At 46.1% G+C, this 15,118-nt stretch overlaps 1 protein-coding gene across 4 annotated transcripts in view; it reads right to left on the bottom strand.

Annotated features, from left to right (window-relative positions):
• The window catches only part of ASTN2 (astrotactin 2), an 854,016-nt gene that overhangs the window by 475,120 nt on the left and 363,778 nt on the right, over positions 1 to 15,118 (bottom strand). For all 4 annotated transcript variants that reach the window (XM_038744812.1, XM_038744813.1, XM_038744815.1 and 1 more), the window contains 3 exons: positions 8,871 to 8,955; positions 8,292 to 8,366; positions 7,218 to 7,355 (listed from right to left, as the gene is read on the bottom strand). In XM_038744812.1, coding sequence (XP_038600740.1) covers positions 7,218 to 7,355; positions 8,292 to 8,366; positions 8,871 to 8,955 — 298 coding nt within the window. The remainder of the gene's footprint in view (positions 1 to 7,217; positions 7,356 to 8,291; positions 8,367 to 8,870; positions 8,956 to 15,118) is intronic.

Raw genomic sequence — 15,118 nt, 5'->3', positions numbered from 1 at the left:
TGTGGGGCTCACAATCTTAATCCCCATTTTACATATGAGGTAACTGAGGCACAGAGAAGTTAACTGATTTGCCCAAAGTCACACAGCTGACAATTGGCGGAGTCAGGATTCAAACCCATGACCTCTGACTCCCAAACCTGGGCTCTTTCCACTGAGCCACGTTGTTTCTCTTCTAGGAAGCTGAATGGGGTCCAAGAATCACCACACCCATGAACCTCTGCCTCAAGAGGTTCCTCTTTGGTGACCCTACTGATCTTCCTCCAGACAACACCACCCTGGCTGTATCCCAGGACTGGGGCACCTGATGTTCCATGAACACAAACGCTTCTTCAGCCACCCCAATTTCAGTTTCCAAGTGACTTTTTTTTTTAACACAGAGCGTTACAACCCTGTTTCAACCTCCGAAGCCCCATTTGAAAAGTGTTTAACTTCTAATTCAGATACTACAGGTCATTTTTCAGTTTCACTGTATCTGTGAAGACTTCTATAATTCAACATCAAATATTTATTATTACGTTTATTAAAGTTTTAATAATTTAAAGTTTCCTGCATGTAAGCGAGATGCTCAGTGAACCAGTTCCCTTTATTCTACCTTGGTCACTCCAATATTTATAACTTGCAGTTTAGGTGTAGGCTTCATTTAGCCCAAAGTAAATCTTCATTCCTCAAGCTTTTTGTGCTTTTTTTTCCTCTCACAGTACACTAATGATATGAATTTCACCTCCTCCCAATGGACAAGACCAGCAGGAATCCACCTCAAATCACTGTTTGAAGAGATCGATTCGAGCTAGGAGAAAACTCATTTGAATACGATTCCCTTTTTTAATAACTGCTAACTAAACTGAGTCTGTGTGAGCGAGTGAGACTGTGTGTGTGTGTGTGTGCATGCTCATATATGTGCATAATGTGTGCCTGGGGCTTAGTACAGTGCTCTGTACTAAGCGCTTAATAAATACGATTGAATGAATGAATGAATGATCTGAGTGTCAGAACAGTTGCAGGAAAATGCTGCCCTTTCTGTGATGCATTTCATTTGGGGGCTATCCAAGATCACTATATTAATTGGCAGTGTTAGGAAACTCATTCTCCCCTAAGATCCAGAGTTCTGGAGTGAGATCTGCATTTGTTGAGATGGAAAAGGAAACCTGATGACTTAGTCAAGGAGTAAGAATTAAGTTATGGGCTAGGATTGCATCTACCAACTCTTTGCTCTCCCAAGTGCACAGTGCTCGGTACCCAGTAAACATTCAATAAATACAACTGATTGATCGACTGACCCAGGCTTACAGTTTCTATAGGATATAAGACTAACCTGAAACCTGTTCAGCACTGTAGTAAATAATGATAATGATAATGATGATAATAGAACTGACACATTTCAGGGTACTTGGGAAAAATAGGTGGGAAAGGAATCACTAACAGGTTAAGAGTAATGGTCAAAAGTGTAGAGCCTCTTTTGAATCAGCCCACAACCTAAGACAGTAAAAGTTAGTAAAATGCTGAATCAAGAGGATAAAATGAATGCAGAGTAGCGAATTCCGAACTTTCACCATTTAAGACACTTAGAGAATTAGTTAGGAAGGCTTTGATGCACCTTGGCAAGTTTAAACTAGAGTGCTAACAACTTGTGGCAATAATTGCCCCTCCCATTTTCATGAGGGAAACAATATCCTTTTAACTTAGAAGAAAGGTGAGATGGTACTGTTGAGTCAGTTCCCAGAATTCTTATAGGCTCAAGATTAGAGTTTATAGCGGATTTCTCCCTACCCTGTATTCAGTTCAATCTTTCCCTGGCTCTTGTCCAGGACCTAGTCAAGAGCCTAGTACAGTGTGTTGCATCAAGAGGCTGCTCAATACATAGTAATAATAATAATGGCATTTACTAAGCACTTACTATGTGCAAAGCACTGTTCTAAGCACTGGGGAGGTTACAAGGTGATCAGTTTGTCCTGGGTGGGGCTCACAGTCTAATCCCCATTTTACAGATGAGGTAACTGAGGCACAGAGAAGTTAAGTGACTTGCCCAAAGTCACACAGCTGACAATTGGTGGAGCTGGGATTTGAACCCATGACCTCTGACTCCAAAGCCTGTGCTCTTTCCATTGAGCCACACTACATACACAATACTACTACTGCTGCAAGACATTCCCTCTAGTCAGAGTTAGAAGAGGGCATCTACTAATGGTGACTGAATTAAGTGTTTGGGAAAGGGCAACAGAAGCAACAGACACATTAACTGTCCTCAAGGAGCTTACAGTATAATAGGAGACTCAAAACACACAAACTCTTACATTCAAGGAATTGTCGAGGGAAGTTTCAGAATCCTTTAGAGAAAGGAAGGCCTGATAACCCATCTTCCAAATCCTATTAGAAACCTCTTTTCTCCTCTCTCCCTTCTACCTCCTCTCTCTTTCTCTGTATCTCCTTAATTTTCTGCTCAGCCACTTTCTTCTAATCTCTTTTGTTTGACTCCCTGGTGGTGTTATTGGCTATCTATAATTATGATCTATATTTTATTTATTAATTTTGTAACTTATCTTCTGACTGCACCTTATTAATTCTTCAAACTGCCCAGAGATATGTTTGTCTGAGCAATGCCATGTCAAACAAGGTTTATTAGCACATCCAAAATAGCTCAACCCAAATGCAGTTTTCTGGTTTTCAATTTGCTGAGATTCTGCTTTTCATCCATATTTCCAGATGGTACAAGGTGGACAAAGATGCTTGGGGTAAGCTGATTTGCCTGACAATACAGTAGCACACCACTCAGCAAGTAGTCAGGACTACCTCTGTATCCTCAGAGGAGCTCTCCCCGCTCCTCTCAAGTGCTACTCCGGCCACCTGTGCTTCTGACCCCATTCCCTCTCATCTCATGAAATCTCTCGCTCCATCGCTTCTCCCCTCCTTAACTTCCACCTTCAACCGTTCACTCTCCACTGGTTCCTTCCCCTCTGCCTTCAAACATGCCCATGTCTCTCCCATCCTAAAAAAACCCTCTCTTGACCCCACCTCACCTTCTAGTTATCGCCCCATATCCCTCCTACCATTCCTTTCCAAACTCCTTGAATGAGTTGTCTACACGCGCTGCCTCGAATTCCTCAGCACCAACTCTCTCCTCGACCCCCTCCAGTCTGGCTTCCGTCCCCTACATTCCACGGAAACTGCCCTCTCAAAGGTCACCAATGATATCCTGCTTGCCAAATCCAATGGCTCATACACCGTCCTAATCCTCCTCGACCTCTCAGCTGCCTTCGACACTGTGGACCACCCCCTTCTCCTCAACACGCTATCTGACCTTGGCTTCACAGACTCCGTCCTCTCCTGGTTCTCTTCTTATCTCTCCGGTCATTCATTCTCAGTCTCTTTTGCAGGCTCCTCCTCCCCCTCCCATCCCCTTACTGTGGGGGTTCCCCAAGGTTCAGTGCTTGGTCCCCTTCTGTTCTTGATCTACACGCACTCTCTTGGTGACCTCATTCGCTCCCACGGCTTCAACTATCATCTCTACGCTGATGACACCCAGATCTACATCTCTGCCCCTGCTCTCTCCCTCTCTCTCCAGGCTCGCATCTCCTCCTGCCTCAGGACATCTCCATCTGGGTGTCTGCCAGCCACCTAAAACTCAACATGTCCAAGACTGAACTCCTTGTCTTCCCTCCCAAACCCTGCCCTCTCCCTGACTTTCCCATCTCTGTTGATGGCACGACCATCCTTCCCATCTCACAAGCCCGCAACCTTGGTGTCATCCTCGACTCCGCTCTCTCATTCACCCCTCACATCCAAGCTGTCACCAAAATCTGCCGGTCTCAGCTCCGTAACATTGCCAAGATCCGCCCTTTCCTCTCCATCCATACCGCTACCCTGCTTATTCAAGCTCTCATCCTATCCTGTCTGGACTACTGCATCAGCCTTCTCTCTGATCTCCCATCCTCGTGTCTCTCCCCACTTCAATCCATACTTCATGCTGCTGCCCGGATTGTCTTTGTCCAGAAACGCTCTGGGCATGTTACTCCCCTCCTCAAAAATCTCCAATGGCTACCAATCAATCTGCACATCAGGCAGAAACTCCTCACCCTCGGCTTCAAGGCTGTCCATCCCCTCGCCCCCTCCTACCTCACCTCCCTTCTCTCCTTCTACAGCCCACCCCGCACCCTCCGCTCCTCTGCAGCTAATCTCCTCACTGTATCTTGTTCTCGCCTGTCCCGCCATCGACCCCCGCCCCACGTCATCCCCCGGGCCTGGAATGCCCTCCCTCTGCCCATCCTCCAAGCTAGCTCTCTTCCTCCCTTAAAGGCCCTACTGAGAGTTCACCTCCTCCAGGAGGCCTTCCCAGACTGAGCCCCTTCCTTCCTCTTCCCCTCGTCCCGGTCTCCATCCCCCCCATCTTACCTCCTTCCCTTCCCCACAGCACCTGTATATATGTATATATGTTTGTACATATTTATTACTCTATTCATTTATTTATTTATTTTACTTGTACATATCTATTCTATTTATTTTATTTTGTTAGTATGTTTGGTTTTGTTCTCTGTCTCCCCCTTTTAGACTGTGAGCCCACTGTTGGGTAGGGACTGTCTCTATATGTTGCCAACTTGTACTTCCCAAGCGCTTAGTACAGTGCTCTGCACACAGTAAGCGCTCAATAAATACGATTGATTGATTGATTGATTACTGTTTATATGATTAAGAGTAACAACAGCATAATGAACAAGTATTTGGCACTCCCATAGAGTATCTCCACAGTGACACAGTATTCACTTCACCTCTGTCATTTCTGTATTAACTGCAGGTATTTTTAAACTCTCACCTCGAAACTGAGCTGCCTTCCTCCGTTGCCCATGTGAGAGTCCAAGCCACTGATTGGCTATTAACTATTGCACTGAACCAACCAGATTGTTGTCCCCATCCCACTCATGAGTTGCTGCAGCAAATGCAGCAACCCCATCTATAGCCGGGCAATCTGAGAGGTGAACTGAGGTAAAATCGACTTGCTGAAGGTCACGTTATGAGTCAGAGGCGGACTTGGAAGCAGGGCGCTGAGTCGTCATTGCTCCCAGCCTTTTGCTAGCAACCTCAGGAATCTCAGCCGGTTTCGCTTTTCCTTAATTTAAGTTCTTGCTCAGAGCTGAATAAAGCAACCCTTCGTTCAGGCAAACCTGGAAGATGTCTCTCTGTGACGGGTGCTTTACTGAACCCAGGATCAAGAGTATCAGGAAGAGATATCACCACCATCAACAGCATTTACTGAGCTCTAGACCATAAGCTCCTTGTAGGCAGAGTATGGGTCTACCAACTCTACTGTACTGTGTTCTCCCAAGAGTTTAGTACAGTCCTCTGCACATAGCAAGTGCTAAATAAAGCCATCAATGATTGATGATTGAACACCCTCCTGTGCACAAAGCACTGTATTCAGCACCTACTTTGTGCAGAGCCCAGTACTGATCTTTTTAGTTGGTGCAGAATGCTATTCTGAGACCCTACTGGGGACAAAACTCTATACTGAGTGTTAATGTGCATAGAACACTGTGCTAGGGTTTTTAGGGACATACACAAAAAGAAAAGGTGTGATATTTGCCTTAAAGGGATTTACTCTATAACAGGGTAAGCAAATGGGGGCATAATTACCACATGATAGCACCTCCTCTTCTAAGTGACTGGCAAGCCTCAGTCCAGTTACAAGTAATTCCAAACTGAGAACCCTGAAAAGGAATTTACTGTGCTAATGGTTTGTGCCGTCTCAATCACACTCAGTCAGTCAATCGCATTTATTGAGCACTTACTGTGTGCAGAGTACTGTACTAAGCACTTGGGAGAATACAATATAACAGACACAACGCCCATCCACAGTGAGCTTTCAGTCTAGAGGAAGGGACAGACATTAATATAAATAAATAAATTACACGTGTACATCAGTGTTGTGGGGCTGGGAGGGAGGATGAATAAAGAGAGCAAGTCAAGGCGATGCAGAAGGGAGTGGAAGTGGGAGTGTCAGCTATGTTCCGTTTGTGGCGTTCGGAGCAGTGAGGGAATAAGCAAGCAGATATAGAGCCCACTGCAAGGTGAAAGCAAACATTTGAAATTTTAAAAAAACTTATGCTTAAAGTGACTTCAGCAAGGTGCAGATGTGAGGTGATACAGTAAGAAGTAGATATGACTGCTGAGTCTATGCCACCAGTGGTTAAGGTTTCTCACTAAAGAATCACCTAAGGCATTTGGCAAGGTGAATAGCATCAACAGGAATCCTGCCAATAAATGAATAATGTGGGTGGGGAAGATTACAGAACTACTGAAGCAGTTACCCTGGCATTTACCATGTAGAGAAAAAGCAATGGCTAAGAGAATAGATTGAAATGATCTAAAACAAAATTAAGAACTGAAATAACCTCTGACTCTTCTCATATTCACCTGCCATAACCAACTTACTCCCCAGAGTTCTGATAAATTTAACTTTTCAATCTTTCATAGATCCAGCTATTACTCTCCACTCTCCTAGGCAGAACCTCAATACAAGCCCTAAGCAATTTTCAGCTGAATTACTCCATCAGTCTCTTGGTCAATGCCCTGCCTCTGCCCTTTGCCCTCTCCAATGCATTCAACATTCAGCAACCACATCATCTTTTTGTAATAGCCATTAAATCACAGCCTCCCTCTCTCAATATCCGAAAATGGCTGCCCAATCACAACCTGCATCAAACCAAACTCTCTTGACTCTCAATTTCAAGGCTTTCAATCAACTGGCCAATTCATATCAGTTGAATGTTTTTCTGGGCCCACCTTAGCTTTTGGTCTCTGCCCCAGCTCCTCACAGCCCTCCACAAATGACTTGCAGACCCCTAAGTCATCACTCACACCAGTTTAATGTCCACAGCCCTCCCCTCCTGAAAAGCCCCACAAGATTCCCACTTCTGAATTAAGACTTCTCTGATTAACACTGACTACAGATTCTTTAGCACTATATAAGCTGGGCATACATTTCTCCAATTTATATTCTTATTCTTAAGTTGCATAATCATATTTTATGTTTATCTTTCTCTTCTATTTGAACATATGCTCCCAAAAGGCAGGAACCTTGTTCTAAACTCTCTCCCTCCTAGTACCTTAGCACACAGTTCAATACAGTACAAATACTGTAGATGATGAAGATGATGGTGATGAATTCCCCATTTGGCAACCTTCTCTTTAATTTCAGAGGTGATGGGAGAAATGACCACTCTTCTTACCTGACATCAGTTGGGTCTTCAGTCACCAGCACATCTGTCTTGCAGCTGGCCAGAGGGTTGATGGAAAGCTCCACTGGGGGAACCACAAAGCTCTTGCTGACCGGCAGCCAGAGGCCCTGACCCAAGCTGTATGTGGACCTGGGAGGGAAATGATGAGTCTGCTTAAAGGCATGCAGTGGAGGTAACAAGCACAATGGCAAGTGTCCAGATCAATAGCCCAAATGCAATGGCCAACTCTTGGAAGTGAGAGGAGGAGGGGCCGCAGGGAATCCCAAGGGTGCATAGCTTCTCAACTGCATGCTCCTTGGATGTACCTTGCTGTATACCACTTGGATTTAAGGCTATAAAACTAAAGGTTGACACTGGGTGAGGGAGAGAAAGGTAGAGAGTGCAAGCCAAAATAAAGCTGGACCTCAGAACACAAACACTCCCATCTCTGTTCTTCTTTGAGTGACATGGTTGCATGTGACCCAACTTGCTGTCGTCTGTGTCCTCGCTGACTGTTCTGATTGAATTGCCAATCGTCACTCAAGCCTTAGACAGGGCTCACTCTCTGGAGGATGGAAGTGGGCATGGCTAAAGCAGTCCCCTCAGACTGGATGCTGCAGAGAGGCATCATCAAGTTACGATGATAAGTCACTTAGGAGCAATGAGATCCAATTTCTGTTGCCATTTTTTGAACACTTCACCCAGCTGATTGCTCCTACAACTGACAGTTTCAAGGGCAGAAAATTGGGTTGAAGGGGCAGGAGTACCCTGAGTCATTCCTGGTTTCCATGGTTTCCCATTCACAGGTGTCTGTGACCAGGAAGCTGGTTGATGGGAACCCTTTGGTTCCAGGAAGCTGCTGGCTATTGGTCAGTTTCTCCTGTGAGCAACAGCAGGGGTTTCCCAATTTACTACTGCTCCAGTGAGCAGTATGGACTCCAGTGGCTCTCTGAACACTGTCTCCAGACCCCACATCCTTGTTCTAGACAGGACTAAACAAAGAGCTGAGCACAGTTCCCGTGATGAGATGGCCATCCCTACATCAGCCCCACCTCTATAGCCCTGAGGCCAGAATTCTCAACTCACCTGAGGATTTTTTCTGGTGCCTGCTCTCCGGTCACCAAATCATATCCCCTTTCGAGTGTTGTGTAGGGCCAAGGCCTGAGGGGAGGAGAGGAAAGGATATGGAAGAGACAGGACACTGGGTTACGTGAAATCAGAACCGCTGGTCTGGTTTCAGACCACAGCTCTGCCACCTCCAAAGCCCTACTAAATTCACATCTTCTTATGAGGCCTTCCCTGATTAACTTCTCCTTCCTCCACCCTGTTGGCCCTCCCTTCTACAATGTCGATGTGGATGTGTCTCTACACCTTTAGCATTTCATTACTCATGACACCCTCAGTCCCAAAGATTTTAAATGAACATATCTGTATATTCTGCTGCTCCCCCTATTTGCAATGTATTTTAATGTCTCCCCCACTAGTTTGTAAGCTCCTTGTGGTCAGGGAATGTGTCCACCAACTCTGTTATATTGTCCTCTTTCAAGCACTTAGTACAGTTCTCTTCACAGTGTAATCATGCAATAAATACCATAGATTAATGGATCATAGATGCCTGGTAGAGTCTCCTCTCCCGACCCTCACCCAGCCCAAGGCAAAGCTCACCCTTCACTCTGGCCCCAGTCGCTTCGCACACACAGATGCCGGTGAACTGGATCGGGGGCGTAGCCTTCATGGCAGCTGCACTCGCCTTTTAAAAGGAAGGAGAAGCATGTTTAAGAGGCACAGCCAGATAAAAAACTCAATCCAAAGCAAGTGGTCTCCTTCTGAGAGCTTCCCTTTGTTCCTTTCCTGGCTCACAGGCTGTTCAGAATTCCCCAGACTTTATTCTTCTTAAACCACCTATTCTGATGCCACCACTCAATTATTTGCACTAATACAGAGGAGCAGGGGCATGGATAATAAAAAGCCAAAGGGAAGGAGGAGAACTGTGGAGAAGAGTTTTCTAGACCTGCTGGGAGGAAGGTACCCTGTTCAGTGAACCCAGAAGAGATCCCTTTCCAGAGTCTAGAGGTATCACGGCACAGAAGAACATCAGAAGGAAAGCAGATTTGTGGTGGGAAAGTTTTTTTAAATCACGGTGGATAATTCAAAGAATGGATAAACCAAAACCTGCTCGTGGATCTTTAAGAATCGACTAATTTGTGTGCAAAGAAAGAGGTCACTCTAAGCATAAAATGTGTCCTTAAGGTTTGTTCCCCTGCTCACTATTTCACTTGAAGGAATTAATCTTGAATTATTTTTTCCATAAATGTTTAGAAAATAAATGTCACAGTGAACAGTGAGAATCCAATGACTGGGGTTGAGAAAGGGAAGCAGGTAGGAACCACAGCCCCCAGTGTCAAGCAGTCTCACACCATCCAGTCTTTATTCTGCCTGCAGACAAGCACTGTCAAGGGGATAATGGAAAAATCCTTTGTTCACACTGAGAAAATTCCTAGCCCTAGACAAACATACAGTGAAGCAAGGGGAAGTGATCCAATAAGTTGAAAGTCTCCACTTGGATTTTCTTGAGGGCCAGGTTTGTTAGCAACTCAAAATACATATTTGCATATTATTGACATTTGGCTGTGGAGTTGCTCACTCTACTCAGCATTTTCGAGTTGAAATGCTACTGTTTTTAGCCAGAACATTGGCATTCTTGACATTTTTCTTCTCTGGCCTCTTTTATCCACCCACCCATCCTGACCTAGATGACCTGTCTAAAACAGAAGCTGGGGAGGCCCAGCAATGCTGGGCCAGGATAACTCGAGATTAGCCACAGGCTTCCAGTTCTTCAGCACGCCTGAGGTGCGTGAGGGAGTGGGTTGGTCCCTGTGCAAAAGGAGCTGGACAGCTATTGAAATCACCGAGAAAGTCCACCCTCTGCCCCCCAAAACACCTGTGCAGGTGAGAATTCAGCAGTTTGCAATGAGTCACCAGGGACAATGTTACTCCAGCAGCCCCTGCTGGGTGCAGAAAGGGCTCTCTTTCTCCCATCTACTTCCGCCACAGGAGAACACTGTGTTCCTCTGAGGGTCAACAAGCACAGTTATCTCTCCTTGGATCCTTGTCCTGGAAATCAGAGGACTGGGGCTCTAATCTAGGTGCTGTCATCTGCCTGATTGTATGACCTTGGGCAAGTCACTTTACTTCCCTGAGATCAGTTCCCTCAATGAGAATTCAATGCTTGTCCTCTCTCCTACTTAGACTGTGAGCCCCACGTAGGATGGAGAATGTGTCCAACCTGATAATCTTGAATCTACCCCAGAGCTTAGTAGGGTGCTTGGCACTTAGTAAGTGCTTCACAAATACCATATTAATATTTTACTATTATTACCCCCTTGTGAAGTAGTAACAGTAGGAATAGTAGTAATAGTGTTTATTATGTGCTTATTATGTGCAAATCACAGTATTCATCTCTGGGAAGAGAGCAATGCCCAGGTGAGAATTAGACAGGTCTCTGGCCTGCAAGGCGCTGACAATTCAAGAATAAGTTGGGGAGGGGTTTGGCAACAGACACATAAAGAAAGGTAAAACAATGAAAGCAACATGATCAGATGGTAATAGGGACTGGCATGGACCTCAAGGGGTTGCTGTTCAGATTGCCCACAGCCCAGTCACAACAAAGCCTTCCCAATATTCTAGAGTCTGTGGAGGCAACCCTGCCACCACCAGAGTCTCTGTCACCCAGCAGGCCCAAAGCAGGACAGAAACAAAGACCAGGGTAATGATAATAGCAACAGTACTAATAACAACAACAAATTGTAGTATTTGTTGAGCACTTACTACGTGCCAAACACTGTAGATTTAAGACAATTGGTTCAGACACAGTCCCTGACCAACATTGGACTCACAACCTAAGTAAGAATGAGAACAAGTTTTCAATCCCAATTTTACCAATGAGAAAACTGAGTCACAGGGGAGTTAAGTGACTTATCCAAGATCACACAGCAGGCACGGGCTTCGGGAAGATCGGCAGGGTGACCAGCAATGTAGATCACAGTACAGTGGGGTGTGATCTAAAGCAAGGATCTTTGTCTTTCTCCTTTTTGCCGTTTACTAAACCTTCTACATAAGTATAATTGTTGGGTGGGTCAGGAGGTGGTGGTTGAGCCTCAGCAGTCCTGTGTTTCAATTTGAATAGTGCTGTGTTTCCCCCTCTTCCCCGCCCCTCTCCCTTTGCCTTCCTCTGCCAGAAACTCTCCTTCCTGGGACTGATAGGTCACTGTTGCCCAATGACACTAAAAGCTTCCAGGAAGAGAGGCAGTAGAGACAGACAGATGGATAATCATATGCTTTTTAGTGCAAATGGGTTTAGGCTTAAAAAAAAAGCCCTGAAGCATTCCCAAGGGATGAGGTAGGAACTTTGTTGTTGGAGGAAAGGAAAGCTGGAGGAAAGTTTGGATCCTTCTGACTGTGATGAGAACGGTCTGTCTACCCAAAGGAGAGAAAACAACTCATTGGTTAATGATCTGCTAAAATGCAACAGCACCTTCATGAAATATTCACCGCCTTAAACATGTCTAATATTAAAGATTAAAAGTCCTGGGATTTGTCCCCACGACTCCAAAGAGCTGATTTATGATGTGCCAGAAGCCACAAGCCTCATGATTCATAGCAGGAGCAGTAAAATGGTTGCCTCAGGAAAGGGAACAGGACAAAGGGTTGGGGGTGGGAGGGCCTGGGGAGGGGGAGCCTGCTGTTCTGATCTGAGCAGGGAACCAGATGCCCCCACTGAGCCCAGCACTGCCACCTCCATTTAGCCGGGATACCTCTCCCCCAGCTCTATTGCAGAAACTCTGCAATGGATTGGAAGCCTCATTAGGAAATGAATTTTTTCCCCTATGAATGCTTAGCATGCAAGTTTTCCCTGCCATTGGGTGGGTCATTAATTCTTGACACGCATTACATAACCAATATGTATTCTGCAAATGAGAGGCAGCTTGTGCTGCTGGCAGAGTCGGGTTCTGGGGAGCTAAGGGGGTGTCCCACAGCAGGGCACAGCAGCTCAGACGCCTGGAATACCCCGGGCCCTGGTGGAGACTTTCCAGGAGGGAGGTGGGAAGCTGGAGTGCTGTTCAGAGTGACTGTATGTAGCTCTCATGCTAATACAAGTCAACTGGTCTGGACTGGACTGAACTCCTTGTCTTCCCTCCCAAACCCTGCCCTCTCCCAGATCTACATCTCTGCCCCTGCTCTCTCCCCCTCTCTCCAGGCTCGCATCTCCTCCTGCCTTCAGGACATCTCCATCTGGATGTCTGCCCGCCACCTAAAACTTAACATGTCCAAGACTGAACTCCTTGTCTTCCCTCCCAAACCCTGTCCTCTCCCTGACTTTCCCATCTCTGTTGACGGCACAACCATCCTTCCCGTCTCACAAGCCCGCAAGCTTGGTGTCATCGTCGACTCCGCTCTCTCGTTCACCCCTCACATCCAAGCGTCACCAAAACCTGCCGGTCTCAGCTCCGCAACATTGCCAAGATCCGCCCTTTCCTCTCCATCCAAACTGCTACCCTGCTCGTTCAAGCTCTCATTCTATCCCGTCTGGATTACTGTATCAGCCTCCTCTCCGATCTCCCATCCTCCTGTCTCTTCCCACTTCAATCCATACTTCACACCGCTGCCCAGATCGTCTTTGTCCAGAAACGCTCTGGACATGTTACTCCCCTCCTCAAAAATGTTCAGGGGCTACCAATCAACCTACGCATCAGGCAGAAACTCCTCACCCTCAGGTTCAAGGCTCTCCATCACCTCACCCCCTCCTACCTCACCTCCCTTCTCTCCTTCCCCAGCCCAGCCTGCACCCTCCGCTCCTCTGCCGCTAATCTCCTCACCGTGCCTCGTTCTCGCCTGTCCCGCTGTCGACCCCCAGCCCACGTCATCCCCCTGGCCTGGAATGCCCTCCCTCCCTCCGCACATCCACCAAGCTAGCTCTCTTCCTCCCTTCAGAGCCCTACTGAGAGATCACCTCCTCCAGGAGGCTTTCCCAGACTAAGCCCCCTCCTTTCTCTCCCCCTCTTTCCCCCCCATCCCCCCCCGCCTTATCTCCTTCCCCTCTCCACACCACCTGTATATATGTATATATGTTTGTATGTTTTTATTACTCTATGTATTTATTTTATTTGTACATATTTATTCTATTTATTTTATTTTGTTAATATGTTTTGTTTTGCTGTCTGTCTCCCTCATCTAGACTGTGAGCCTGCTGTTGGGTAGGGACCGTCTCTATATGTTGCCAACTTGTACTTCCCAAGCGCTTAGTACAGTGCTCTGCACACAGTAAGCGCTCAATAAATACGATTGAATGAATGAATGAATGCATGGTCATGTTTCCCCATCCACTCCCGCTCCATGCCTGGTTTATTTTGGGTTCTGCTGCAATCACTCTTTGCAGTTTGGTGTCTGCAGCGAGACTGTCATCAATTCCAGAAATATTGGCTTTATTGATTCCATGCTCCAATCCCACTAGCTGAGCTTTCAGGCTGAGATTTGCAACAGTGCGTTTCATTCTTGTAGGGCTCAGAACCACAGCTGCCCCTGGCATTAACCCCTGGCTAATCCCTCCTGCCCTCTGATGCCTGTGCTGGAGTCACATTTCCAGGACAGAAAGAACATGAAAAGCCTGATATATTTCTTCTCATGGGAGAATTCCACAGTATCATAGATAACCTTTGGCTTCCTCTGTTACTAACTCCCCAGATCTGGAAAAAGGGGTGGAACATCTTCAAGGTAAAAGACAAAGGTGGCAGAGACAATGTTTCTTTTTGGTGTGGGTCCCTGACTCACATTGGTTTCACATAATTTAATCTCCACTTTACAAACGAAGAAACTAAGGCATGGAAAAATTTAGTGACTTGTTTAGGGTCACACAGCAGGCAAAAGGTGGAGCTAGGTTATGAACCCAGGCCTCCTGATTTACAAATAAGAAAACAGTGCTATGTGTGAATAGTGTTGTCAACACTATTGTCAGAAACCCCAGGTATGACCAGTGTAACCTTAAACTTCCCTGCAAACACCCAGAAAACAGCATTTAACTGATCTGGAGCAACCCTGAGGACAAGTTCCCAGGAACTTGTCAATCTTTCTTTTTTTTTCCAGTGCCCAGCAGGGACCTTCTCTAGGAGGGAAGGGATGTCAGAAGCAGAGTGGAGGAAAAGCGACCAGGACTGTTTCCAGAGTAAATCCTGCAGTTCTGCTTCTCTAGACTTCTTTTATGGTACTTGTTAAGCATTTACTTTGTGTCAAACAATGTTCTAGGGGTAGGTACAAGTTAATTAGGTCAGACACAGTCTCTGTCCCACATGCAGCTCACAGTCTAAGTAGCGAGGAGAACAAGTATTCCCATTTTACAGTTGAGGACACTGAGACACAGAGAAATTGAGTGACTTGCCAAGGGTCACATAGCAAACAAATGGCAGAGTCAGAATTAGAACCCAGGTCCTTCTGACTCCCAGGCCTGTTCTCTTTCTACTAGGTCATGCTGCTTCTCATCTTTCTGCTTCTCACAGTGCTCTGAGAACTTGACTGGTCCTCCAGAGGAGTCACCTGAGTGCTGAGCAATTGTATTACCCCATGTTGCTTTCATCTTCAATCTCCCCATGCCTTGCCTGCCTGCCTTGTTCCTCCACCAAGCTCCATCTCCCTTGCAAGTTCAATCTCACTTCCTTTGTCCTGAGGTACTGCTTATTTCTGGTGAAGGACCCTGCTTGTTGTTCACTTTCCTTTCTCCCACCCGATGATTGCTGCTGCTGTAATTCCAGGACCATTTCAAATGACCCTTTCCCTGTGATCAGCATTGCCTATCCCTCTTGGATCTCCTTTTCCCTATGATTAGAATCCCTTCATAGCCCTCGGATCCCTTTCCCTGTGAT

This window comes from Tachyglossus aculeatus, chromosome 4, assembly GCF_015852505.1.
Source record: "Tachyglossus aculeatus isolate mTacAcu1 chromosome 4, mTacAcu1.pri, whole genome shotgun sequence".
Classification (NCBI taxonomy): Eukaryota; Metazoa; Chordata; class Mammalia; order Monotremata; family Tachyglossidae; genus Tachyglossus; species Tachyglossus aculeatus.
The sequence above is the reverse complement of the archived record's forward strand: the minus strand, read 5'-3'. Positions and strand labels throughout refer to the sequence as shown.